Source organism: Hippichthys cyanospilos, chromosome 15 (genome assembly GCF_059441005.1).
Source record: "Hippichthys cyanospilos isolate Australia breed blue-spotted pipefish chromosome 15, RoL_Hcya_1.0, whole genome shotgun sequence".
NCBI lineage: Eukaryota > Metazoa > Chordata > Actinopteri > Syngnathiformes > Syngnathidae > Hippichthys > Hippichthys cyanospilos.
The window spans coordinates 12,168,085-12,195,864 of record NC_142383.1 but is presented as its reverse complement, the minus strand read 5'-3'; the positions used below and the strand labels follow the sequence as shown (position 1 = coordinate 12,195,864).

At 37.8% G+C, this 27,780-nt stretch overlaps 1 protein-coding gene across 1 annotated transcript; it reads right to left on the bottom strand.

Moving 5' to 3' along the window:
- Positions 1-6,237: 6,237 nt before the first annotated feature.
- On the bottom strand, positions 6,238-16,336 carry lhx3 (LIM homeobox 3). Its single transcript, XM_088435880.1, has 6 exons — positions 16,121-16,336; positions 11,510-11,681; positions 10,447-10,649; positions 8,981-9,132; positions 7,454-7,625; positions 6,238-7,371 (listed from the first exon to the last, which is right to left on the bottom strand). Exons 1-6 carry the CDS (start codon positions 16,188-16,190, stop codon positions 6,953-6,955), a joined length of 1,188 nt encoding a protein of 395 aa, XP_088292006.1. The 5' UTR covers positions 16,191-16,336; the 3' UTR covers positions 6,238-6,952.
- Positions 16,337-27,780: the final 11,444 nt, after the last annotated feature.

Genomic DNA, 27,780 nt, shown 5'->3' with positions numbered 1-27,780 from the left:
TAATCTCGGGAATAAACAATAAATTGAAGCCATGTGCCAGCCTAACCCCTAACCACTCCAACCCTATCCCAAATTCAAGCCTATCTTTAACCCTTGTGCAGTATTTTGTCCAATCCTTTGAACTTTAGTGGACCTTCCATGTTTAACATGGTACAAGTACTCAGTTATCACACTACCAGGAGTGTGCCATTTCTTGGCTAAAACACTATGAGAAAATGATCCAAAAAAGGTCAAAATACTGCTCAAGAGCAAACCCATCGATATAAAAATGTTTACTCCAAAATTCAAGGCCAGAACCCAGACAATAAAAAAAGTCAGGTACGAGAACATAAATTCACACTTGTAGGTCCAAATCAGTTCTTGTCACTCAAAATCTCCATACCCAGAAAAGGTGTACCGTCCCCAGGTGCAAAACTTCGAGTACGACTCCCCAAATTTCAAAAAATGGAATGAAAATGGAATATGGAAAGTTGGAGTCTTGAAATTGGAATTTGGGAATCCAGTAGTGTTGCCATTGTGGCTGTAGATTGTCAAAATGTGATGACTTTTATTACGCCATCCCAAACAGGAGGTTGAGAGGTACACCCTAGATGTGTCAAATTTAGCCCATGTCGGGCTCGTTTACTACCATTCAAAATTGGAAATATAGTCAATTTTAGAAATATTGAAAACCAGATTTTTTATTGTGCATTTCCCCCATATTTGCATTAATCCTTTTAATGGCAACTCACAAACGTGGCACAAATGTTATGGTATTGACACCCCAAAACTGCGCTAGCAGTCAATTTATGACATTTGCAAGCCTTTCAACGACTTCGATGATTGGCTTAGCCTGGACGCTCATTCAAAAGTCATTATACTGTAATTATGACATAATAAATATTCCTTTTTAAATTTGATAAATCTAAAAATCTACAACGTAGTTACTTTTGCTTTTATTACATTTGAACAATGTGTGAAAAATCCCCGGAGCCCAGGGGTTAAGCACACAAATAGCATCAGCCATTAGGCCACTAGGTCATGCACCAAGACAAAAAATAGAGCCTTATGTCAAGATGGTCTTTGCATAACTTTTGTCACTCTTCATTTAATTGCCAGTGATCCCAAACTTGAGATATCTCTTGTTTTTTGGTCGAGTCTTTCCTCCCTGCTACCGTTGCAACACTGCGTACGTCTACAAGAAATCGAGCCCGATCACGTAATCGGAATTGGGACATCCCTATTTAACACACACACATAGACACGCACGCATCCCTCCGTCCACTGCTCCATTAGGTCTGAATTGTAGCCGTGACGTGTGGGACCCGAGGGAGGTGTTATTGTCACAACTGATTTACTCGCCACCATCTGACAAGGGTCGCGGGGCCTTGGGTATGATGTGTGTGTGCACGTGTGAGAGAGCGAGCGAGAGAGAAAGGAGTGAGAGAGAGGGAAAGAGAGCGAGACAACGAGCTTAGAGTCCTTCACAGAAAGCACCATTAAAGGTTGTTAAATGCTTAACTGCAGCCTCATATAAAGAAGATTGGTCAGCGGGAGGAAATGAAGTTGCGCTTCATAATCTTTCAATTTATAGTCACGCGGGTCTTAATTATACCGCAAGTTTGCACATTATAACTTTTATAGTAAAAGAATGTAATAAAATGCATTTGTTGATCTTTTCAAAATGAAAGTGAGAAAATACACCAACACAGTGCAAGTTTTGAACACAAAATCTCCTCAATGTGCGGCAGACATGCTGTCCTCTACTCGGGATGGACTGGGACTGATAAATATTACTTAAAATCATGAAGATCATTTTAAAAGTGTGTTAAACTATTACTTAAATTTTCAGTTAAAAGAATACTAAACATATATAGCAGTTTTCAGCAATAAAAAGCGAATTAATTTTTTTTAAAAACATTTAAGTTGCACCTGAAAAATAATACAGATATCAAATTCATTATACTGTGGACAAAATATTAACCCGTTCACTGGAAATGACATCACATGCTCAAGGATCGACCAATCACGGCTCACCTTTTTCTGGGATTGGTCATATGACTTTTGCAAGCTACAGTATGGCTTTAACTTTTTACCAAAAATTGTGGGAACATGCTAGTTTGCATGTTATGGTTTTGTCTGAAATTGAAATGATGATAAATTAAATTTGAATTTGAATTTAAATTTCTATCATTTTTAAATGTTGGAAAACTGAAAGGTGTTCTCGTAACATATGGTCAAAGACATTTCAACAAAGCGCTGGAGTTTATTTTTGTTGTTGTTTTTAATTTTGTCGCCAATATATTCACTTTTACTGAAAATAAAATATCGGCTCCTAATATTGATTATTGGCCTCCTATACTGCTAATAATTGGTATTGGTCTATTTCTCACCAATATCAAATTTAAGTAACAAGTCTATATTATAAAAATGTTGAATATTGAAATAACGCTTCTTTATGGAAACAATATTTATACTGGAAAAAATAACATACAACACGACTAAGACAAAAAGAATAAAAGAATAAAGTGAAAACATTATTTTAAAAAAGTAAACATTTTATTTTACTGTTGTTAGAACAATATTTCTGACCATCGAACCTTAATTTAATTGACAAACATCGTTTTGCAAGAACTCATTCAAAAATAAATAAAGTATATTACAAGGAATAAAACACTGCAATTTAATTGTAAACCAGATAATTTTTTTAAAACAATTGATAATTTTCAGTAATTTCCTCAAAATATTATGAGCATGAATGCATTACTGCGTTATAATAAGGACTGTTGATGATTTTGTCAAATGACATTTTTATTTGGATTTGAGTTTCAGGCATTTGAATCAATTAGTATGAATTAGTTGTAGAACACAAACAACACCAACCTCCATTTTAATTCGTTGAACCTTTCTCACATTTTCTCCCTTTTCAAACTTCCCATAAGTTGTACCTGCACAACACCTGTTGCGACTTCCTTCCATTGTGTCGCAGGTCATCCGACAAATTGCATACCCGACTTAATCTAATTCTTTACTCGGAAAAAAAGTGTCGGGATTTGCGGCTCAATCCGAAAGAGTGGATTGGGATAATCCCCTTTATTTGAACAAGGGTTCAGATCATGGCCACCAAAATCTCACACCTGCTGAGACGTTAAGGGAGGTGAGGGAAAAAAAGCGGGATGACATTTATCTAATTTGATTACAGAAATATACCATAGCTGAGAAAATATTTGTTTTGACAGTTTCATGCTAACTCCGCCTCTTAAATGAGTCCAGTATGACTTTTTGACAACTGTCGTACGGAAAATTGTCAGCTTTTTCATCCATCGCTTCGTTAACCTCCTGCTCAGCCGAAGGGATTCGAACCAATATCCTTCCTGTCCTATCTTTTCATGTCTGGGCAACCCGAGAGGAGAAGCAGGCGGTCCTTAGCGGCTGAGGAACGGCAGCTGGCCACCCACAACGTGTTTATTCATGCATTCTAAAATGTTCCCAGGTAGAAGATAGAGTGTCGTGTCAAGTTTGCACAATTTTTGTTGCTAAATCTGAGCAGAACGAGTGAATAATGTCAAGCCTTTAGCAGACAAGATAGCAGAAACGTTTTTGAAATAATAAATACATGTTATGGCATTGTAATAGACACCTTTAGTTACAAAGGGGCCTTTGCGCCGTTGTGGGAGAGAACTCCACAGCAAATTGCTCTTTTAATCCTTTTAAAATTTAGCCAAGAAGAGTTGCACACTGACATCCATGTACTTTGAAAAGTGAAAATTCCATCTTTTTTTCACATATTGCTTCATGTGCGGTATTTCTAGAGCCAGCAATGGGAAATTCTGAATTTAGAATCTTATAACTCTTCTTCATGGTTAACAGACGTTGAATCAAAATATTAACCGCTGTCTTTGTGAAATAATGACATGAAATCAATCCCATATCCAGCAGTTTATAAACTGTGGGAGAGATTACAGCCAGTAGAGAAAATAATGCAGGATTCTGACTTTTACCTGGCTTTATTTCGCATCCAATTCTCAAGCATTTTCAGAAAAAAATCTCAGTTCAAAGTTTAAGGATTTTGACTTTACTTGCACTGACTTTAAAGTGAAAAATATGATTTTATAGCCAATGTCTTCAATACTCTCAGAAATCGTTGAGGTCAAAATTCTGACCCTTAAGTGAGAATTCTGAGATAAAAGTCAGAATTTTGCCAACCATGTTTTTCACTTAATCCTGTCCTGTACTAAACTCTACTAACTATTATGTTTTTTTTTAATTTTTTTTAATGAACCCCCCCCAAAAAAATGCAAAAAAGGGTCCGGAATGTATATACCTGAAACGTATGATTCAATGCAGTGAATAAATTTAAAACGTAGTGTCATTGCTCACCACGGTTCAAAAAACGAAAGTGAAATGGGCACATGATTATAATTTGGAAGTTTCCTTGATTTATTTATAAACAAAAGTGCTATTCACTGGATTTTGCAGTATTTACCGAATTTACATAGCTTTCATTATCTGACAAAAGTTAAAGATGATCATCTTTTTAGTAGATTGGTTCACTCTGCAAAATTGTGTATACGTGTCATGTTCTTATTTTATGTTTCTTCATAACAACTCTTTTTTTTTTTTGTAATACTCCAGTTTCACTTATGGATAACTGTCGACTATGATTTAAAGGCTTGCAGTCGAGTAAATAAACAAACATTCCATATAGTATTTTAACTTAATTGTAGCATTAACATATGATGTCCCCCCCCTTAAAATGCAGCTCGGTTCAACATCATTTCAACGCTTGGCAACCGACCATTCTGGAGGTTATCTGATCTCCATATTTCAAAAGGCTCATTATCAATTAAACAGGTCAGGTTGCTGCGGAAACGCTTGCTAATTATTTATGGTAACGAGGGGCCACGGCGAACGATGGTGTATATATTTAAAAAAAAAAAATGCAAGTGACCTTAATATCAATTGTATCGTCACCTTATGCCCCCACACACACACATTCACACACCTGCCTTTTAGATTTAATCCACTTAATTGAACCTGACTTTGAATGCCTAAACAAAGGGAAGGAATTCACAGGGGGTATCTGATCCCTCCCAGGCTAATGGATTGCAGATTCCTTTCCCATAAGGGAAGTTGAGCGAAAACAAGTCGGAGTAATCTCCCAATGGATGAGCGGACTCGCTGCCTGCATCACATTTCCCCTCCAAAAGGGGGCTGTGAAAATCGCTCCATCCGGTGCCGATTGTTAAGACAGTTACTCGATTGACAGGATTGAAGGTAGTTTGGAAGAGTTAATCTCAAGCGGTGTTCCTTATATGATGAGAACGTTTCGGGGTAGGGTGTGGTTTAGTGTAGCAAAATGTAGGCGAGGGGGCAAAAATTCATATCAAAATGTGTCTTAATATTACGGAGCTGTATCACAACCATACTTGGTCAAATGATTTTAAAATACATTTATGAGACTAAATTAAAATGTTTTGTGAGGAAAAAAACTCAGCAAAGAATAAATATGTATAATAAGAAGAAATTGGGGACTTTTCACAATATATTACAAGTTTTATAAGAAAAAGATCCTGAACATCGATTTGTCACTATTGGACATAGTGATGGAACTTTTAAGGCCATTCAATAAAAAGAACCATTCCAAAGATTTTTGGGGCATATTTTAAAACATCAATGTTTCACTGATGAAATAAACACACTTCATGTCATACTTTGAGTGTTGAAATAGTGGGACATTAAAAATTGTTTTCTTCTAAAATATAAGTTTTTAATTATGTTTTAATTGGCTTAATTCATGTCATTGGTAGTACATAGGCGACATGGCGGAAGAGTGGTTAGCACATCCAACTCACATAGGGAAGTCGTGGGTTGCAGTTCTGGCCTTCCTGTGTGGAGTTTGCATGTTATCCCCGTGCCTGCATGGTTTGTCTTCGGATACTCCGGTTGGATGGAATTAATGTAATGTTTGGTATGTTGGTAATTGTGACATATTTTGACATGTATTTTGGCATATTTTGACATATGGGGATGAACTGTGCGGTTCATATGTGAATGTCCCATCATTACTCATACATGGTTATTTAGCAAATCTTTTGGATTGCCGTTTGAAATTGTTTCCCCGTGTTGAGATGTCAGCAATATATTAACTGTATAACCACACAAATTTTCAAGGCAGTCCAAATAAAAGCCTGCCCTCGGAAGGCAATGTATCTCGCGTTGCGCAAATTAATTTGATCCAAGCAAAGAGAGCCAAGCGAGTGACAAATTTATTAATTTATTAAAGTCCTGCATCATTCATCAGGAATCGTCATCATCATAATCGACGTGGTCATCACCGTAAAGGAATAAATTAGACATAAAACATTTTTCCACATAAACAAACATATACATCATAGCCCCAGGTTGCTCCTGCCAGCACCTCTTCGGGTTTTTTTGTTTTCGAGTAGAACAAGACACACAAATGCATAGATGTAACTGGACACCTTGGAGCCATCGTTATGATGACATCTAGCCATATGTTTGAAGAATTGACAAAGTCTTTCCTCACTAGATATTCCTTTTATGGTCCTAGTATAAAAATAAAGTCTCCACAATGATAAAACATTATGTATATATTTATATATTTTGACATTTGGCAACAACCAGACATTTAAAGACATCTGCACCTGAACACACTGTAGACGACAAAGAAAGCAGTAAGAGGAGTCGAGGATGCTTGATTCTCGGTCTTTATATTGTCCTTAAGACATCAATACCTGAAAATGAACACTACACACAATATCAATATCAAGTGCTTTTTGCGAAGGAGTTTGTCCTTCATCCAAATGAAACCACTGACAAGATACTGATGGGTCCCAAGTTTCCACCAATCTTCCATACAATCATGGCCTCATTTAGTCCATAGTCCAAACAGTAGACCAAAGCAACGAAAAAATGGTCGTAGTAAGTCCAATTCCTTAGAATCATGCGATCAGAACTGTCCGTGGTCCACCTCGTCCAACCAGGAGGCGGGACTCGCGGGAAAGTCCGGGTATCCGCCACTGCTGCCGGTCGAGAGGTCCGAGCTTGGGCCGTTGGCGGCACCGATGGAAACCCTCACGGCGGGGTTCATCCCGCCACCTTGGGTCATGATGGACAGCCCCGACTCTGGGTAGACCAGGCCGGTGATGATCGGCTGGTGCCGAGGTAGCGCCGGGTGCGACCCCGGCGACTGGGGTAGGCCGTAAGGGCTGTTGGAGCGCATGTCGTGGAATTGCTCTTGCGAAGGAAGGGCGCCGTGCTCCAAAGGGAAGGTGGCATGGTTGTTACCCCCTTGGCGGGCCCCCATGGCTGGGGAGCTGTTGCTGTAAATGCCGTTGCTGTGGCCCAGCTCAGACATTGGAGGTTCGTCTGTTTCGGGTTACGAAGAGACAGATAAGGTTTGGTTCTTCTACCGTCTTTCTCGGATTGTTATTGAATTTATGAGTTGTACCTGTAAAGGACACCTCGGCGTCGCTGTCCATCCCCTCCTCCTGGATGCTGTCTTTGTCTGATTTGGAGCTTCCGCGTGATCTCTTCATGTTACGGAAGTACTGGCCCCACCTCTGGCGCCCAGCGTCCTTCTTTAGCCTCTTTTCTTTGGCCCGACGGTTCTGGAACCAAACCTGGAGAGGAAAAAGATGACTTTTGTCATAACATTTCATTTCACAGGGAAGCCATGGTCTACAATAGAGTTGAAGTTCTAGTACAAGTCTTTTTTTTTTTTACCTAATTTTCAACCTTGATATTGGGGCTGTTGACTTATACCCGCATAACTCAAAACAGACCATTTTTTTCCACGTATCTGTGTTTGAATAATGTAGTCGTAGGTCGGGAGTACCGCTATGCTAGTTAGCCCCAGCAGTTAGTTAGCAATTAACGGTTTGTTTAGTAATTGAACACAAAGTGGAGTCACTCTGTCAGTAATTATCGACCCCATGATGGTAAATTGGCTACATTTGTGACAGGTATCATTGTCGCAAAGAAATGACAAATAATGGGGAAGCCATGTTAAATGCTAAGCTAACCAAAGATTGACTAGCAGGTCTGAGGTTGGAATAAAATATTGGGAGATAGAGTACTTTTTTCACAGAGGTCTGTCTGGACCCGTGTTAAAGTGTCACCTTTCACCTCTAATCCTTTAATTAGACGCTCGATGTGTCGCAGTTAGCAAAACTGATGTCACAATTTTGTAGGTGCCCCAAATTAAACGACGCCATTCATCCACTTTCTGTACCGTCAATCCTCATCGATGCAGCTGACCTAAAGCCCTATATATAGTCTGTTGACAGGTATTTTAGAGCGCCTCATTGTCTGCATTGAGTTAGCCATTGAGTTAGCGCACATCACAGAGACAAAATGTAATAAAGACGCCTCTAGAGGCTCCTTGGGAAATTTTTGTGGACTGCTGTTGCAGACAAATCTTGATGACATTTCTCCCTGTTGTTACTTTTTCTCCTCATTTCAGTACACAAGCAAAATTGCTCATTTCTATCTAAATTGGAAGTACTTTTAAAAGTAAAAAATGAGGGTTAAATATCTCCATTTTTCGGCCATTTAATCTCCTACACACACGTAAAACACAAAAAGGCATTTTTACATGTGCCTTAATGAGATTCCGCCCCGGGTGAACCTTCCTCACCTCCTTTCCTTTCAACGGAATAATGAGGAGCATTTTAGTGGCTTCCGTCCCCCACGTTTGTCCTTGCAAATAAAACAATATATACGGCCCCCGGCGTGGGGGCTCCTGGGCCCGGACGACAATACAGGAGAGGGGCAGGCTCTCGCCATTGTTAACGAGCTTGCACTTAAACCACGCTGACTTTGATGTTGACTTCATTTTACTCCATCTGGCCGTAAATTCACCCTCGCGTTCGGGTGTACGGAGTGCTGCGGTGCCAGTTCAGCCGCCCATTGTCCCGCCGTAATGAACTCGGGACACTAATGGATCAGCTTCCTAATGGATCATAATAAAGCTTACCTGCACCACCCGCATGTCCAGGCCCGTTTCCGAGGAGAGCTGCTCTCGAACATGGCGGGCCGGCTTGGGAGAATTATTGTAGGCGTTCTTCAGGGTCTCTAGCTGCTTGGCCGTGATGGTCGTTCGAGGCCTTTTTGCGGTCGAGTCAGCTTCTGAAGGGCAAAGAAGGAAACGCGTGTGACTCAATACCTGGCACAAAGGACAATGAGACAAAGGACATTTAAAAAAAAATTCACCAATCAAACTGACATGAAGATCCTATAATCCAACAACAACCAACACCTAACATTAACCGCTAAATTTATAAATTACTATTATTTATTTATGTCATTGAGCAAGTTGTAATTCATCAAAAACTAGCCAATGCAATTTCTGGTGGTGGAATATGAAGACTTCAAAACTGAATGGAAAAAAAAAAAAAACATGGACGCATCTGGAACGATATGCAATGATATAGAATTCATAAAATGAATTTGAATGAGCATTTTAAAAAAATGGATGGATGGATGAATGAATGTTGAAGATGGAATGCTTTGCATATGGGCGACTGTTTTTTTATTGGGGGGGCGTTAGATATTTTTATAATTTTTGTGTATCTGTATAATGAATAAGATGACTTGATGACTTGATCTGAACATTGTGAAGTTGGAATAATTTGAGTTCAAGTCATGTTGACTAAATTATGTAGAATGTGACATAATAAGGAAAGTTTTCAAAGTGAAAATTTGGTAATTTTTTTGCAATTTGAAAAACACTCCCAAAGTGGTTTGATCGAGCTGAATGATTTGAATTTGGAATTGAAGCAATGTAAATATGTAGCAATGAAGATTCCTTTGAATGGTAAATGACAAATAAGAGAAATTAGGTCTTTTGAGATGAATAAATCGGTGAATTTGGGGCGAAACATTTATAACAGTGGACATACTGTGAATTTTTGGAATAAGAAAAATACCACCTCCTAGCCCAGCTGGCATGTTACTGTTGTGTTGCTGCAGTATTCTAACAATTTGAGTGTGTTGGTGTTGCATTGAACTATGTTGGTGCTGCACTTATTTCTAAACATGCAGTGAAAAATGCAGTACATTTAGATATCAAAACGTCGACACAAACTATGAGGCTAAAATAAATTTAACAGCAGAAATGCCCATTAAGTAAAACCTGGTGTATTGCATCACTGTTGGCAAACATCCTCCAAATGGCTGCCACCCTTCCCTTAATTAATCGCAACCTCTCATCAATAAAATAAGCGTGTTTGTTTTTGGGGGCAAAAAGTTGAGCTGAGCACTTGAATGTATGTCAAACAGAAGGGGAGATAAAAAAAAAAGAAAGGAGGACTTGAAATTGAGTGCACCACAAATTAATGTGGGTTTTCCGGGCCTTTTATAGCTGTGTGCATCTTGTAGCTTAATTGTATTGAAGCAGTAGTAAACAATACCACACCGGCACACACACACCCACACACACACCTCTCTGCTTGGCCGTCTCGTAGTCGGCCTTGCACACCAGCCGGCTGTCTTCCATCAGGTAGTATTCATCGCCCGTGGCCAGCTGCCGTTTGCACACGATGCAGGCGAAGCAGTGCAGGTGGTAAACGAAATCTTGGGCTCGCCTCACCACCTGCGTGGGCGGGATGCCCTGCTGACATGCTGCGCATTTGGTGCCAAATCTCCTTTCGGGACACGGGTGTGGACAAGGTGGATCGTCAGTCAATGTCTTGTGCAGACACGATATTAAAACTATTGCTTGCATTTCAATCAATGCCAGTATGACAGTCAAATCAAAAATAATAGTGAACAGCGGTGTTTCTTTGAATTATTTTTGTCTTTCAAAATGGCACTATCTGGTCTATGAGCCAGAGGTTGACCACCCAAATACGGCATATTCATTTCATCAAGTAAAAACTGCCTCATACACTGCATAATGTGCCAAACCAAAAACAAGAGAAAACATGTAATAAAACTTGCCACATTTTCTTGTTTTAAGCACAAAAAATCTGCCAAAAAGGTAAGAATATTTTCCTGGCCTATAAAATCTAATATAATACTTTTTTGTCCAATGGTTTTGTGAACAATCTGAGAGCAAAAAGAAGTCAGAAAGTGTTCATTTAAACAAGATGCAAATCAAAATTGAAGCAAAATTTTCTCAATATAAAATCAAATTAGAGAAGATTATTCTTATTTTAAAAATATTCTTCATATTTTTTTCAATATGTAGCTTAAATTAACCTATTTTTACTCATTTATGCCTGGGTTTAAGAAATTGGTCCTAATATAATGTAAAATTTCAGCAATGATTTCCATTTATTTGAATAATTCAGGACAGTTTTGTTTGATTTAAGCAAACCTTTACACCTGTCATAAATTAGAAAATGGTCTTAAAATTTTACAACACTGATATCAGACATTTTGATATTGACATTTCTTTTGCAATTCTCATCTCTGATGAGGCCAATCAAAACTAAGCACTATTACTTTACTACTGGATTGTTCAGGTGTAGCACCTGCAGTGTATGCGTGTGTGTGTGCTCACTTGAAGAAGTCGTCCTTGCAGTAGACACTGTCCCCCCGGCTGAAACATTTGTCAGCCAGCTGAGTGTGGCAGTCAGCGCATTTAAGACACTTGCTGTGCCAGTGTCGCTCCAACACTTTGAGGATGAAGCGATCCACAATGTGCTGGTTGCAGCCTGCGCACACTGGGATGTCTGCCCAGAGAGACGGGAGAACGAAAACTAATCAGTCTCAAATTTATCGAAATATAGTAAACAGCTATAAATGAAATGCATGGTTATCTGTTAAATAATATGCGAAATTGTATAGGATTGATAGGGATTAGAATTTTTTTTTTTCAGGATTCTTAAATCGCAATGTACAGTATTAAATTCAAGATGCTGATATTTCCATTCGAACCCTTGTCCTCCCTGCTAGTGGTTAACATAAATAAAGTAAAACAGCATTTTGTCGACAAGCCATTATAACACAATTTATCCATAATTGTTGTTGCATTTAATTTGCTCTTAATTTGAAAAGACAGATGCTCTGCTTATCATGAATTTAAAGTCATTAAATTAGACGTAATAACACCTAGAAAAAGACTTTTAAGATCTCACAATCCCCCCAAGTGCCTTTATATACGCCAGAGGTACACATACACCCATTTGAGAACCACTGGTATAAGAAATTATTCTGACAAATATTACAACAGAAGTAATTGTTGTCATATGTGTTTACGGTGTAGATGAAATCCATTGATAACCTGACTTGAATGGACCAGGATTAATCTATTTATTGCTGACATACACACACACACACACACAGACACACTTGTGTGTATATATATATATATATATATATATATATATATATATATATATATATATATATATATATATATATATATACACACACACAAACGTACATTCAAATGCACATTGGGCTAACAAATCTACGAATTAAAAAGCACACAGTAATTTGATAGTTTCAAAAACCTTGTAAACATAATAAATAATACAATATTGATTTGTGGTCTAACAAAACTGCCAATAAATTAGAATGGCTTAGTTGAGTAATATCTGGCCAATTTGAAGGGAGAACGTAGAAAGGTCACAAAGACATCAAGCACCGGCTTATTATTTATTAAAACAACGCTGCAATGAATCTGATCATGGCCATTGTGGATGGTTCTCGAGGCCATGCAACATGCATGAAGCTTTTCTGTAGTTTCGGTGACGTCACGAGACAGGTGCTGCTCATTCAGCCATGCAAAGCAATAAGACGTCCCAACTAAGTAATTTGCTCGCTTCGAGTTCCACTTTGAATATTAAAACAACAAAAGAGGCACCACTCGAAGTCGGGAAACAAAAAATAAAAACGTCACCTGTGTGTTTGTGGTTTAACTTACTCGATAAGTAAACACTTGGTCTAAAATGCGTATACCTAAATTAACGTTTTTTCCCCCCTTTATTCAAATCAAAAAACCCTGTCCTCGAAGGCCTTATATCTTGCATGTTTTCGGTGTTTCTTTCTCCAACACACCCAATTTAAATGACACCTATTCGTGGGAATTAAAACGTAGAACAATTAGGCTACAAATATAGAAGAATTACGAGGAAGTAAAATTTGTAGATGTAGAATGCGACATACTTTTCATGCTCACTAAATTCTTATACAAATTTTTAAAAATGTATTTAAACGACTTTGTCATGGTCTATGCGAATTTGGGGACTTGTTCGATTTTCTACGCAGTTCTCACAAGAGGCCGGTATTTGACAAATATCAGACCATTTTAGAATATTTTTTTCTTTGGTTGGTCGCAGTTTAAAAGCGATACGTACTGTGTGTGTGTGTGTGTGTGTGTGTGTGTGTGTGTGTGTGTGTGTGTGTGTGTATATATATATATATATATATATATATATATATATATATATATATATATATATATATAATTTGTTCCCCCAAACGAGTATTATCAAGCTTGATACCGCATCATATTTATAAGATAATCTTTGTCGATTAGAGTACAAAATGTTCCCAAATATTTTTTCAATCAATTCCAGTTTTAAAAAAATGAATCAGAATACACGTTTTAACACACTAGAGTCATTTTCCACGATTTGCTATGTGCTCCTCGGAGACCGCTGTTTATTTAGGGCCGATGCGTGCTATTCAATAGCAAGTGTTGATCCGGCAAGCACCCCAATGAATTTTATTGACGCTGATCTTTGGCACAAAATGGCGCCTGGGGAAATCAGGCCGAGTGCAAGCACGCTGATGAATCGAAAATCAATTGCGCCATTTGTCCACATTTCAGCAAGTGTATATACTATGAGGGCAAATATGGTTCTTTTCTTATTTTGCACCTCTGTACAGTTTTTATTTAATTGCGTACAAATGGTTCACTTTTATTTATTAATTAATCATGATTATCATTGTTATGATTTTTGCATCTTGGGGAGCTTCTGAATATCACATCAAAATATCGGAAGAGCTGCTCTTTAAAGTTCCACAAACGTAAACCATATTTGTTCATAATAATAATAATAATTTACTAAATCTGATCCTTTTCATTCATTTTTTATGGGGCTTTTATTAAAAAAAAGCACACTGATATGAAAAAGTTATTAAGTCCTATTTTAGAAACTCAACGTGACCAATGTATTTTAATAATTTGAAATATTAATGATACATATTTTTTCATTTTAAATGTAAGTTTTACTAAAAATGTCTAACTTAAAATGTCACACTTAAAAAAACTGAAGAAAAAACGTCTAAATAAACACGAAATTATTTAAATAAAAGAATGGTACTTGAAGTAATGTTTAGATGTTATGCGTCTGGCTAATATTATTATTAATATTAAAGTTTCAATATCGTAGTAAAACATCATTGGTTTGCTCTGTGACTATATCGAAAAAATAGCCGCAAAACACATGTAAAAAAAACTGTTTATATTTTTGACAATTTTTTTTATGTTTGAAATGTTTTTCTATTGTTTCGTCTGTGTGTGCGTGCACGTGTGTTACTTTTAATCATTTACTGTACTTAAAGCAACTCCTCAATTATGAAATGAATATGGATTAAAATACTAAATACTTAATGTTAATTGATTAGTATCTAGGATTGGTCTGTAATGGTCTGTAAATTTGAACTTGAAATTCATGATAATTTTGTGAAAAAAAAAAAAAAAATTGGACTCATACTGCATTTGTGCACCTAACCTGCAGGCGTGCGAAAATCTTATCACAAATTAATGTTCACAAGTGGTAAACCAAAAATGTTAAAATATAATCTGAGATTATTTCGTCAGGTTTAGGGCCATCATTTTGTCTTGTGGATGCTATATTTTTATTACTTCTATCATTTCATTCATATTTTTGGAGTATATCAATGTGTTATACTTATCTGTATGTTGCTCACTTTTTGTTTGTTTCGAAAGTTTTATTTTTATTTTGTGTTCAATTACCAACGATGCGCTAAGTATATATGCTCTACCTGTTGCTTGTGTGTGTTCTACTTATTTTTATCACACTTTTTTTTCAATTTACGATTTCATTCTTTGGTTACTGATGTGTTTAAAATGGGTGGTAATATATATATATATATATATATATATATATATATATATATATATATATATATATATATATATATATATATATATATATATATATATATATATATATATATATAATATATATATATATATATATATTGAACACTCTTCAGGTGTCCCACCTGTCGTGCATGATAGCGGGAACGTGACACCTGTTGCAGTCCCCTTGCCCCCAGTGAGCCTAGCACTTTTTTTTGTTGTTGTTCTAGTGCAGTTCTGTGTGTGTTTGCAACGTGTGTGTGTGTGTCTAGGAGGGGGGGGTGGAATCATAGTGTGTGTGTGTGTGTGTGTGTGTGTGTGTGTGTGTGCGTATGGAGGGGTACATGCACCATATCCGTTATCTTGACGACAACATGGCGGCGGCGGCGGTGTGGAATGACAAAACGCGCACAACATCTGTTCGGGCCATTTGTGCAACAATGGGTGCTCATTACGCATTCATAACGTCTCCCGCACGCACCCTAACTGCACTAAAGTGCGCATGTGCAGTGGAGAATATATCTAAAGAGAGTTTGTGTAATTTTCGTTTGAAAAGGAAAAAAAAAAGGCATTGTATGCTTCTTGAAATACTTTCATGAAACATAGTGAAACTGAATGTTGCAGAAGACCTAAAAGGCCTAGCATGCAATTAAATGTAATTAAAACAGAACTTTGTATTTAACCAGTCATTTAATATTAAAGCAGCATTTATTTCTCAAATATTTGTTTGTACAAGCAAATCCGCATCCCAAATGAAAAGCAACACGTTGTTGCTTTAGAGTTCCTCTCACACTTTTAAAAGGAGTCGTGAAATTGTGCGCAAGGTCTCGTGAAACATCCTCACTAACAAACAAATGGCGGTAAAAAAACGAAATATAATATTGTTCGATTATTTTTATTGCACTGTAATTGGGAGATTTAGAAACAACTTACATCAACTGTCAATCCGCGCAATGAAGACATTAGAATAAAGAATTTTCATCTTTGTAAGTGCAGGTTTAAAAAAAAACAACATTGTATTTTAGCAATCATAATTCATTCTAACAGTCTTACCTTGTCCTGCGCTGTAGCGGGAAAAATTGGCGTTATTCTGACAACTCGAGCCCGGATGTTCGAGCAACATTTTGCAGTATTGTTGCTGTATCCTCCTACCACCAAAATTAGATTACTTGAAAAAAAATCAAAAAGAACAAGACAAAACAAAAATAAACAAAACAAAATTGGTGATTTCTCCCGCGTGTTGTCATCCAAAGAAGAAGTCGGCAAATGTGGATGTGTTGCTTCCGTGTGGCTGTAGATGATGCTCAGAAGGAAGAAGTAGGGGGGGGCGTTACTCGTGGTCAGCTGATCAGACAAACCAGAGTGGGAGGTAACTGTCCACGGTCCTGAATATTACCCCCCCCCCCCCCCACACACACACACACACATAAACGCACATTTGCTATGGTGCACGTGTCTGTTTCTTCAGGCCCCACAGTAGAGGCCAATTAAAATGGGCACGTGAGATTTCAACAGGGTTTCTCTACAAATCTAATGGAGTGCTTTTCATGTCCTTACCTGAAAATTGTATTGTTGTCTTCAAATTGAGAGCAAATTGATTGGAACATGAGGTCATTTATTGCCAAATTCTAGTGACTCATTTTCAGCACATTGTATGATTCCTTTTATTTTGTTAAGTGTTTTATATTGTCATTGGTGATGATGCAATTTTTTGGCAGACTAGGCACACAAGAAATATGGAGTTGCAGAATAAAATATGAGAAACCTAAAACAAAATGCAATCCCAAAGTTCAATAAATTAAACATAAATGGCTCATCACTCTGTTTTAATTTTTTTTCATCCAAAAATGAATTGCAATGAGGGCGACTGCGTTTTACAAGCCGTTCTTTCGTCCACACCATCAAAGAGTAAGATTTTTTGTCTCCAATATTGAGCCTCAGTATTCAAGCGTTTATCACAGCTCTGAATTTGAACTCTGGCTGTGGCTTTTGAAGCCTCTACACCAGACATTCAACCCTTTTCCAATAAGTGTTAAAAAAAAAAAACGAATTCTCGTACCCCCTTGACTAACATTAAGCATAGGAGGTAATAAAAATATAAGATCAGAAGTCACTTATGAACATTTTGAACAGTAACACACAAACAAATATTTAAGAAAAGTACCAAAAAGTTAAATACAACTGAAATGTACCTGGGCAGTGGTTCTTGTATATACTTTTGAAGTGGACCTAAACCTATTTTAAGTGAGTGTACATTCATTGTTTTAAGTCTTGGATTTTATTTGTTTACTTTTTGTACTGGCAATGATATCATGCATTTGTAATCCTTTAGCAGCACAAAGCTAGTTGAGTCATCTACATGCGTGACTCGGGATCCCTCTTTTTTGGCTGGGTGCCATTTCACCGTCCCCCATTGACAATGTGCCAATTATCACCGTACCAGCCAATATATACAGCTTTGATTCAATTTGACTCCCAATTAGACCTATGGCCTTCAGAGCCAATTAGCCTGCATCATTAAAAGAAATAATCTGGTTCCTAGCAACACTCATTTAAATCAGAGCAGGTAGATTTTTTTTTGTGTGTGTTTTCATTTTGGGGGGAATTGTTGCTAATCTCCAGTCAACAAGTCAGTGTGCATCTCTGCACAGATTAAGGTTTGTAAATCTGCAAGGAGGCACACACAGTAACAGGCAGGCTAAAGCCTGCTGCAGTGTCAAAGGAGCTTAGAAGGCACAACACAAGCATAGCACAACAACAGAGAGGGGGGGGGGGGCAGCATCTTCTAAGCTTGCGCCAACATGCAGGTCAAAAAAACATTTTGTGCATGAAAAAAAAAATCTTCACAAATATGTGCTCAGCCGGTTTAACTTTTATATTTTGCAGTTTTACTAAATCACATATTGGCTTATTTTAATGGAGCTTTTCTAAATGTAGTTAGGTCTGCAACCTGGCATTTTGAACCCCCACAACCACCAAAACTTTTGATACACAAAATTTGCCCCTCCCACTAAAAAAAAAACAAAAAAACCCACAATGGCAATGATGATTAAAAAAAACTATTTGAATATAGCATTTCCTCAAAATGTTCACAAAACGAATAGCAATTTTCAGAGTCCCGAGTTCAAATTCAGCTCGCTTTCGACCTTCCTATGTGGGGTTTGCATGTGCTCCCCAAGCCTGCGTGGGTTCTCTCCAGGCACACTGGTTTCTTCCTATACTCCAAAAACATGCACATAATCCATTTATACAATTATAAATATACATATACAATCATATACAGTGTATACTGTATACGAAATATACACATCCCAAACTTTTATATGAGATCTTATTTTTTTTTATATTATGAATAATATATTTAAAAAAAAACCTTTTTGAGCACAGTCATTGATTCACATCTTTTCATTTCTATTTCGTAGTTGGTCCATATATTGACACATTTCACAATTGACATGTTCATTAGCTGGACCCTGCATAGCATGTGGCTAAAGGTACGCTATATTTTGTGTTCTTTCTGACCTTTGGCATTCTGTGGACTCAACCACCGCTGCTGCTTTCCTGTTTACAAACAAGCCTTTTCATGAATATTATGATGCTTTTTTCCCCCTCTGCCCAAACCTGAAGCATCATCGCGCATAATTGATAAAGATGCCCGCACAGCTGAGGTTCCACTCAAGAAAGCAGCTTCAAGCTGCCTCCAATGAGGCTCTCGTCCTCTGACGCACTTCACAGCACTCCCCAACTTGTGTTTTGACCATGGAGCCTCTTTCCTCAAGGGCTGCTTCAAAAGAACAACAAAAACGGCACTATTGGAACCCCTCTGGGGTGCAACACAAATCCACGCTCTGGTTTCATATTGAAATGTCTGCATTGAAAATGATGACGTCGCTGAGGTGTTTATTCATACTTGTTGCTTGCGTTTGTGGTGAATTGTAGTAAGCGTAGCAGGAGCTAATGGGACGGTGAAAGAAAGTCATCCAAAAAATGCCCAGTGTGCCTTAAGCTATTTTCATAACCCTATACTGCATAAGTGATTTTTCCTCTATAAGCTAATCATTTAAGACTTACCCTTGTATTGACCATTTTTGGGTTATTTTCTTTCACATCATTCTCACGTACTCCTGGTTGTGAGATAATTAAATGGTCATGACACGTTGATCTTTGACATGTTGCCACCGCCTGGGTGAAATTTCAGCTCCCAGGTGTATTCTTTTATGTTTTTTCTTTTGATGTGAAATGACTTTATTGTAAAGATCAAAGGATTGGATAAAATACTGCACAAGGGTCAAATAACTAAACATAACTGATAAATATAAAAAATATATTTTAAGGTAAAACCAATTAACACATTACAGCTAAAATTATTTGAGGTTAATTGTAGATTTTATGCAAATCATTGATTAAAAACATAGATATAACATTATTCATCCAACCATTTTTTATTGAATTAAGAATAACAAATTGAATTTGATGGGTGGCGATTTAATGCACATTTGAAAATACATACAGGGATATACAGGGGATACATGAGATTTTAGCAGGGGTTCCACAAATATCAGCAAATATCAACAAATTTAATTTAACGCTTGAATGCCGGACAGGAACAGAACATTTTTCTTGTCAAATTAAGAGCAAATTCATTGGAAAATGAAGCTACTAATTGCAGAATTGTTTTGGAGTGAAGAAAAGGGCAAAAAAAAACCATTTGTTTATTTTTATAAGTTTTATATGATGCACATTATCATTTTTTACAAAACAGCAAATGAGCCAAAAAAAAATAGGTGATGTTACATGATCTATCTTTTGCAATTGCAGGGTATAATACGCCTACAGACATCACTCCAAATATAGTTCCAATGTGTAATAAATCAGGTAGGTAATGGAAATACATTTTGCTCATAGAGAAAAACAAAATAAAACAATCAAATGAAAGTTGATAAAACATTATATTAAATATGATCCTTTTGTTTCCTTCGTTGCATTTCTCCAGTTCTACAGTACTACATTTTATATACAACATAAAAATGAACTAATACATATAAATGATCATTTTAGTCAAACATATAGTTTGAGTGAGCAAGAGAGAAAAAAAACAATAAAAGTAAGATGATATAAATATAAAAAATTAATGCTATCATGTACTAAACAGTACATATAATCTATATTGAGTGAAACGCACAGTGTTTCTTGTGTGACCAATGTATCAATAAGCTGCTCAAGAATGTTTGTGTGTGTACAACGATGAAAAAAAAAAAAAAGCTTCAGCACAGCTGAGCGGAGAGCAAAACGGGAGGGGGTGAGCGAGTGTTGCCCCGGGGGTGCCGAGCGCACCCATGCCACCCTCCTGACACCAGGCCACTATTGTGCTGCTGTCATGATCCATCATGTCCCCCACCCTAGAAAAAAAAAAGACGGGTCTTGTCCATGAGGGAGGGGACCAATCACACGCCTCATTAGCCAGGCTTGGTTACTCCCAAGCAAAGTGGTCCCAAGACACCCTGGCCTGTTGCACATCCAGCTAACAGCTACTGTCTGCAAAGCAGGGGGAACCTTGCCACATAAATGACAGCATTTTTTCAGAGATGCTGGACGATTCCAGGAAATCCTCACATGTTTCGATCCAAACAAACAGGCAATCAATTGCGCGCAGTCATCTACGGTAGATGAAGTTCCTCCCTGCTCTTATTGTTTGGAAAACGGCTCCATCTGGCGAGGTTTCACTGACCGGCCCAGGCGGCGCTACTGCGCTCCCCCGGCAGCTGGCTAAACTGCCCAACTGCTTTCCCGCTTGGCCCTCGCAGCAACCGACACTCCTGCAACAACACACACACACACACACACACGCACGCGCATATATACGCAGCGTTAACTGCCGCCTGACTCAGCCCGGCCCGGCACGTCCGGGATGGTCATCTGGTGTGAGTCAAGCAAAGGCGCCCGGCGGGGTGATGTCGGGATCTCGGGTCTTTTGTTTTTCACTAGAGGAGATTAAATAGGTCAGAAGTACAGTAGCGGGCACAAGCTTTGTTGTTTTAATGATCCTTTGCGGTTGTCATTTGGACAAACAGTCGTTCAGGACGACAAGTAGAACGTGAGTCGTTCGGAGGGCTTTTATGAGGCTTCAGTTCAGTGACCTGCAGACGAGTACACAAATATTGCAAACGTAGAAGGGGAAGTTAAAAGAAAAAAAAAAAGTCTTGACAATGATATGTCTAAATATGCTATTCTGAGTAATGTTGATGAGACCGTCTCACAATGTCCGAATCTTCCACCTTGATGTTGATGTGTTTCTGCTTGACCTTTGCCCCCAACAGGGGGACCTCACACTGAACCATGTCCACGCGACCATCCTTGACTCTGATGTGTTCATGATGCTTCGACAGTTTATAACCAGGCAAGCTTATACATGCAAATTTATTCTAATGAAGTGTCTAAAAGAAAAAAACTAAGGGACAAAATTTCATCAGTCCATTTTCTAGAGCCGCTTATCCTCACAAGGGTCACAGGCTTGCTGGTGCCTATCCCAGCTGGCTCCGGGCAATAGGCAGGGAACTAGTCGCCAGCCATGTCTATAAAAAAAAAAAAGACAGCACGATGGAAGAGTGGTTAGCACGTCCACCTCGCATTTAAGAGACCCAAGTTCAAATCCAGCTTGCTCGGGCCTCCTGTGTGGAGTTTGCATGTTCTCCCCGTGCCTGCATAGATTCTCTCCGGGCTGTATAAGTGTAGTGGACACTCTAAATTGTCCTAAGTTGTTATTGGATGCGTAAATGGTTGTTCGCTTTTATGTGCCCTGAGACCCTAGCTACAGAAAATGGATGGATATCTAAAAAAAAAAAAAGGAAAACACCCTCCCCCCGGCATTTCATCGACCCGCCCCACTATTTGAGAAGGACCTTGAGAGAAAGGGAAGCTCAAAAGTTGTTTGAGAATTTTTACTATTATTACACACTACCTAATGACTTTTGAAAAATCATGCACTGAATATACAACAAACTAATACTAAAACTATCAAAAACTTTGTGATTGTCTTTATGGATGAGCTCTGTGATTGACAGTTTTTCTGTTGCATGTGCAGGTGCATAAAATAGACAAAATTTAAGGCAATTATCAGCAATTACCACCTATGTGCTGTGCTACTTTTAAGTCTGTTATGTCAAATCGTATCGGCTGCCATCTTGACTCACCAGCTGGTCCTCAGAGAGTCGTAGCACGAGGGTGTACTCCAGGCTAAAAAGGCTGCCACCTCTGCACGCCGTCTTCCCCCTTTGAATATTGAGATGCTAATGGCAGACAACATGGGGGACAAAAGGCGCACGGTGACTCCTGGAAAGTGATACAAAGGCTCTTCAGTTGGACGCTGACACTTTTACTAGGCAACATGTGTCCCTGCTTTCACGCTCGCACAATGAAAGGCCAAACAACTGCGTCGGTCCATTTAGTGCCAGGATGGTCCAACGCTCCCGTCTGGGGACCCCGGCTGCTTGTGTTGTCTTTGTCGGCGGGTGGGAAATATCCGCTTCAGACGGCGATGGTGAGCCGCCCACAGAGGCCCGGCGTAAAGCCACTGAGGTCAAAGTTCAAAGCTTTCAGGCAGTGCTGAGGCTTGACCTCGTTTGTCATTACAGATGTTGCTGGCCTGCTGTGAGGTCCATGACGTGCGTGCGGGGAGACCTTAGTGGTGGTCTTAACCGGTGGTCCTCAAATGTGGGTACCCCTGGGGGTGCATGAAGGCATTTCAGGGAGTACATGTTTTTTTTTTTTTTTTTAATCGGGGTTTCTTCAGGTATCAGTAAATCTTGTTTAATACTTTGACAATTTTCTTTTCAAATTGAGACCAAATTCATTGGAACATGGAGCAGCATTTTTTTTTTTTTAGGATTTTTTTTACTAAAAAGTACCGCAAAATTGTGGGAAAATGACAGTTACCTAGCTACATTTCTTCTGGCAAAGTAGTACTGTATATAGTCATCTCTTTTTTGTAATGTATTTTATTGAAATTAATTTTGGATAAAAACTGGCAATGTGCAGTTAAAAGGAATCTATATAATAAATAATATAAAACAAAATCTTGTTCCACTGCCATAATACTAATACCAAGTAATAATAGCACTGATACTTTTGATACATGAAATCTCCCTCCAAAAACGATGACATATTATTAAAGAAACACTAACAGTATATATTCAAATATATCATTTTTCGTAAAAACTTTGGCAAAAGCAACAAATGCAAATTTGCATCAGCAATTCATTAGGGTTTTTTTTTTTAAGTTTTCATTAGTTTTCATATCACAAAGGAACTTTCAAGACTTCCTTGCAACACAAAAAAACATTTAGAACGTTTTTTTTTAACAATTAAGACTGTTTCATAATGTCTTAAGCATCTTGAGAACAATTATGACCTTGAAGGAAACCTAACAAGATTAACATTTGCAAACACTTGCTAACATTCGTCCCTCAGTTGGCGAGGGGCTGCAAATTTCATAAATTTAATAGTCGTTTTCTATTTTTCTGAATTGCAATTCCTACTATGTGTAAAATTGCTTCAAAATATGGGCTTATATTAGTATTGACTTCTGTCACAAGTTCCCATATCATAAAAGGGACAGGTATTGACGCGATACCGATACTTGGCATTGGTACTCCCCTATCCCGAAGTATTATGTAACATGCAGCAGCATTTTTAGATGATTGTGTTTTTTGACAATAATTTTTCCAAACAAATTGTATTTAGAACATTAGCGTCATACGTTCATACGTACAAGAACCCGTTGATGACCAGATGATGCATGAAAATATGACTTCAATTGTTATGACTTTACTAAACTCATTGCAAGAATGAATGTATTATTTGTACTTTATTTAAATATTAAACTTTTTGGGGGGTCAGGAAAACTTTATCCATCCATCCATTTCCTATAGCCGCTTCTCCTCACTATCATCGCCAGTCAAAAGCATTTGTCATCGCTTTGTAGCTATTAGGTGTCACTATAATGGCTAGTAGTTCTTACTTTTTATGATACACTTTGAGGACATGAGTAGTTTGAGTGGAAGTCACCCCCCCGCCCCACTCCTTTTTTTCTTGACCATGAAGGGGAGGGTGCGTCTGAACAGAATGGCTAAGTAAGAGGTGCCCTGGCACACGCCTGCCATCCTAATCCTTTGCTCTCAGACTCATGACCCACTTTTCTCGGAGGAGCGGCATGGAGGAGCCGCAGCCTCTAACCCAGGAGGAGCCTCCAGACGCAGCGTGGTGGGGCGTAGGAAGGCCCCCCCCCCCCCCACCATTGCTACTCACTTGCAGCCCCCTCTTACTCAAACAAGACAAAAGAAAAGACAACATAAAGGCATATAAGAGGTCAGGTGGCACTTAATGCATCCAGCTGATGTTCTCAAATGAACAATGCCATCATGACATTTCCTTACTTCACCGCTTTTGTGGCCCAAGTATGTTTTTATTGTAATTATGTTGCTGACTAAAACAGTAGTACCTACTGACATCAAAGTACCGGTTTTTATAGACGACATCTTATATATTATGGTACTATTCTTGGAGAAAATATGTTTTTTTTTATAAAGTTCTTTTGTCAACATTTAGATTGCTGGTTTGTGGTACTAGATATCATCATGTATTATTTTTTTGGTCGCGTTCCATCAAATATTGTCTGACGACTTTATCATCACAATGTCACTATTTGAAAACATTAAGGTTCTCCACATAAATATTGAAAATTAAAAATAGTTTTCAATGTTCATATAACAGAGCTGTTTATGCAAAAAGATCACATTTTTTATTGTAGAAATGGAAAGTTTTATTCTTACAACATATTGTGCAATAATATCAAAAAATATATAGATTTTTATCAACTGGTGAGTATTATTAGCCCCACCCCCGTCCCTATATGTACATACGGGGGTACATAAAGGGTACACAAAGGGTACACACTTCAGGGGGTATGTGAGATTTTAATAGGGTTTCTGTAAGTCCCAGCAAATCTAAACAAATGCTATTTAATACTGTGACAGAAACAATAAAGTTTTCGTTTCAAATTAAGAATGAATGAATTGGAACATGTGGCAACACATTTCTGAATTGTGTTATAGTGACTCCTCTGCAAAATGTATGCCTTTATTTTGTTAAATTGTATACTGATGAATGCACGTGTCATAAGTTGGTGAAAATATACTTTTGTATAATTCTGACTAAAACAACTGGATATCACACAAGTACAATAGCACCTCAACATATGAGACTGTCTGTCGGTTTTTTGGGTTTTTTTTGCCTTTTTTGAGTTGCATTTGATACTTTGTTGAGTGATACTGTTCAAACGTTCACAAAAATTCCACTTTAAACAATGAGAATGAGATGTATCCTAGATTTTGCAGCTTTCTTCTATGTGCAATCGCTCAATGGTGACACAATTATCGTTATTGCCACGCGCCTGTTATTCATACAATGAGGCCACCTTTGTTTGCTAAATAAGAAAGCTGCGAGGACAGCGATGACCTGAGCCATTTCCTAATTAAAGCAACAAATTAAGATGAGATGATCCACTAATACAAACAAAATCAAAAGAACAGCTTCTCTATTATTGTTCCTCATCCCTTGAAACCATACTGACCGACTTCATGGCACGAGCCGGCCGCAAATAGGTCATATCATCATCTTATTACTGATGTATACTTTTTTTTCTTTCATTAACCACAGACCCCTCCTTCTTGTTGTCCAAAACCACTCGCACACATCAATCACAATACATGACGCTCTTACTTCTCTGCGTGTCTTAATCCCTGGCAGACTTTAAGTGTCTGGCATCGGGGCAAAATCCCAAACTGGAGAGGAGCATGTTTTGGAGACCTAATCCCCTTACTCATAGACTCCACTTGCCCCCAATTCACCTCTGCCAAAGTAGGCCAAGAACAAGGAGCCACAACATACACACACTCACACACGGACAGATAATATAGTATAAGCTGATATACAGTAAAATATAGGCACAGCCAGATGCTAGCGAACAAGCTCCCATACATACAAATTGTTCAAATCATTTTCGCGCGCGTGTACCACTTATATAGATTGTAATTTTCTATTCTGTATGTATGTATGTATTATAATAATAATAACAATAATAACTATTATTATTATTATTATTATTATTATTATTGTTGTGGTAGAACTTAGTGGTATTTTCTATTTTAGTGATGGTAAAAAATGAGATGGGCAGTCTTTAGTGCCAATCCCTGAGCCTTTCAATTTTAAAACATGAGCTTATCCATTACAGTGGTGAGCTTAGTCAAGTCAGGTTTATTTGTATAGCCCTGAATCACCACAGTCTCAAAGGGCTTCACGGATAAAGAAGATATTATACAGTACATCTTAAATGCAGAAGAGCATCCCCTGAATAAAGCTCTCATAAGGGGAAGAAAAAATTCAAAAACCCCATCTGTGGAAAATATGAAACCTTCAGAAGGGACTGCAAGTGGAAGTAGCCCCCTTCTAGATTCAACAGGTTGGACTAGGTGCTGAGTAGGGGTGGGGATCTTTGGATGGCTCATGATTCAATTCGATTCCGATTTTGGGGTCTCCGATTCGATTAGGAATTTATTGTTTTTCAGCGATTTTCGATTAAAAATGATTTGATTTATTTTTTTAAAAGTGATTTCTGCTTCAATCACAGAAGTGCAAACAATCATCCTACTATGCGGGTCATCTTTGCAAGACCGAATAACAAGGGCAGAAGACAATGTTTTTTTTTTTCATAATCCACAAACACAATAATTAAATCGTAATACTGTATTTAGGCTAGCGGGGTTTCATACATCATGATATGCAATAAAATACCGGTAAAATATTTGGGGTTTTACTTGCACATCAAAATATATTTTAATCATTTAAATACAATTTGAAAAAATACATGTACTTAAAATAAAATGTTCTAGTCCAAGATTTGTGCGTATTTTATAGATTAAAAAAAAGTGACAATATTTACGATTTTGGCATTTTTTCATAAAAATTAACAAATACGATTATCATAAAATTAAAAAAAAACTTTCAAATAAATGTGTTCTTAACAACCAAAAGTATGTTTTATATATAATCATAGGTCTAGTTATCATTAATTTATAATACATGGGGTGTGGCACTCCTCTGGAGGTTGCCATGTCTTTATCGATTTTTTTAACCCAATTTCACATTATTTCCTTTTCACTGTAGCCCATATAGTTCTTCCTAGCTTTGTTATGTGCATTAATATTAACAAGAAAATGTTCTGTACTTATATGGAAAGATAACAGTAAAAATATGTGCATCAAAATAACCCTCCTTCCACCACCCCCTGAGCCCAGTCATTGCGGAAAACAGGCTGGAGAGTTATGCAAAAGATTACATTTGACTTTGACATTATGCAAATTATTTTGTCCCTGCTGCCCACCCCACTCACTCCCTTGTGATCAATTAGTTTTATTGAGCGCCAGCTTTAGCCTTTAAAGAATGAAAGCCCAAAAGCAAATAGTCTGCTTTTGATCATGCACTTCACACTAATAAACTGTCCTTGTTTCCTGCACATATCCCAATGACTATAAGCAGTACTTGTTGAATTTGACATTTTTTTTTTTAGGGATTAGAAACTATTCTTTATGCATCTCTATGCTTTATGCAAATGATTGTTTATGAGAATATAGCAATAATTTACTTCATATTCCAATTAA